Here is a 1829-nt window from a genome sequence, read left to right on the forward strand (position 1 = left end):
GGGTTTGGCCCGGCCCCCAACAGTGAGCGGCAGTGCTGCACGGGCTTTGCTCCCGGTCCCTGCGCCGAGAGCCCGGGCGTCTTGACAGGACAGTGTCCCCGAGGTCCTCAGCCACAGCTGGGGCATTCGGTGGCTGTGGGTGGGAGGCCTTTACCCCCAGGGCGGGCAGTGGGGCAGGAGTGGCCTGATCTCTCCCTCCCGTCTCCTCCAACAGGCAGAGAAGTTCACCTGCGTGTGCTACAGCTTCTCTGTTGGTAAGTGGGCTCCTCGCTCCCTGTTTCTGAGGGTCTCTCCCACATCCTCCCTTTTCCCAGCCTGGCTGCTTCCCGTGGTGAGGAGCTGGCTGAGCGTAGGAGCTGCTGGGTCTCATGGGGGGCAGAGGAAACCTTTCGTTTCCCATACATGGGGTGATCCTCCATCCCAGAAGAAACCCAAGCCAAGACACACATCTACACACTTGCACACACTCTTTGCCATTGTTTGGGCCATTGCCAGCATGTGGTCCAGGCTGTGGCACCCACTCCTGGCTGTGTGTTAGTTGCAGGGCAGCCTCCGGTCCCGTGGGGCGGGACTGTGATTGGCGTGGTTGTGCTTTTGGCACTCCTCCTCCTGTCTGCAGGGATCCTGTGGTTCGTGCTTTCCAGGTGAGTAGGAAGGGGACAGGTTCAGCAGGGCCATGGGCAACGTCAGTCTCTTACTCAGGACTCCCCTTTGCCTTTCCAGGAAAAGGAAATCTTTGCCCAGCAAAGCTAAGGATGATAATTAAAAAGGTAGGAAAATGCAATTTTCTGGACCACCATCACAGAAAGGGCTGTAGGGCTGGGTGGCAGCTGGAAGGAGAGCAGAGATCTCCCAGGAGAGCCTGACCCTCAGGAGAAACCTCTGCTCGTCCTTTTCACTGACATGCCTCCCCATTTGCCCCAGCCCTGTGGTGCCGGGGACGGTTGGCTCTGCCCGCTAAGCCCCACGTGGCAGCAGAGCGTGGCTCCAGGCAGTGCTCTCAGCCTGGAGCAGGGGCAGGGGCGAGCAAAGAAGGGCATCCCAAAGGGTGGCTCATGGCTCATGGCTTTGAGGGACCCATGGCCATGTCACCCCCGCCAGGGGAGGGGTCTCAGAAGGGTCAGGCTGAGGGACTGCTGCACTTGCCTGGGCACCGGTGGGCACCTCCAGGGACCTGTGGTTGGGCACAGCTGGGACAAAGGGGTCAGACTGTGGCAGGCACTGCCCTGTGCTCCAGCCTGTCTCAGACACTCATGTGTGCAGGCAGCTGTGGTGGCATGAGCTCCCCACGCAGCCGAGGGCACGCAGCAGCCTCTGCCCTGGGTGCTGTTGGTCTCCACAGGTAAAGGTGGCCAGGCTGGAGATAAGTCACTCCAGCCCCTGCCCAGGACCACAGGAGACATTCAGAGCAGTGAAGGAGCGGAGAAGATGGGGAGGATGACCCCAGCTCAGTGCTGAAGGCTGCTGGGCCCCCTGGCTCTCCTGTGACTGTGACCAGCACTGGGGGTCCCATCCAATTCAGCAGAGCAAGAGGAAAACAGGAGGCCAATGAGGGTTGTGAGCTTTTTCTTTCCTCTCCCCCTTCACCTCCAAGCTTTTGCTTACTGCTGTTTTAAGGCCTTTGAATGCAACCTTCTGTAGTTCCTTTTTTTGGATTTGCTTTCATTTTTGCTTTCCTGGAAGCAGGAACTGTTTGCCAGATTTCCCAGTCCCTGACTCACACGGGCTCAGGCTGAGGGATGGTCCATGCTCCTGCCATGTTCTGGGTTCCCAACCCCTCTCCCCACCCCCCCGTCTGCTGATACTCAGCCAAACCCAGGGCTCTGCTG

At 59.5% G+C, this 1829-nt stretch overlaps 1 protein-coding gene across 1 annotated transcript in view; it reads left to right on the top strand.

Moving 5' to 3' along the window:
• LOC103906356 overlaps window positions 1–1424 on the top strand; it is a 12735-nt gene extending 11311 nt beyond the window's left edge. The window contains 4 exon segments of the mRNA XM_009288249.1: window positions 215–254; window positions 539–644; window positions 724–770; window positions 1343–1424. Coding sequence (XP_009286524.1) covers window positions 215–254; window positions 539–644; window positions 724–766 — 189 coding nt within the window. The 3' untranslated portion in view covers window positions 767–770; window positions 1343–1424.
• The last annotated feature ends 405 nt before the right edge of the window (window positions 1425–1829 follow it).

Source organism: Aptenodytes forsteri, unplaced genomic scaffold, assembly GCF_000699145.1.
Source record: "Aptenodytes forsteri isolate BGI_AS27 unplaced genomic scaffold, ASM69914v1 Scaffold201, whole genome shotgun sequence".
Classification (NCBI taxonomy): Eukaryota; Metazoa; Chordata; class Aves; order Sphenisciformes; family Spheniscidae; genus Aptenodytes; species Aptenodytes forsteri.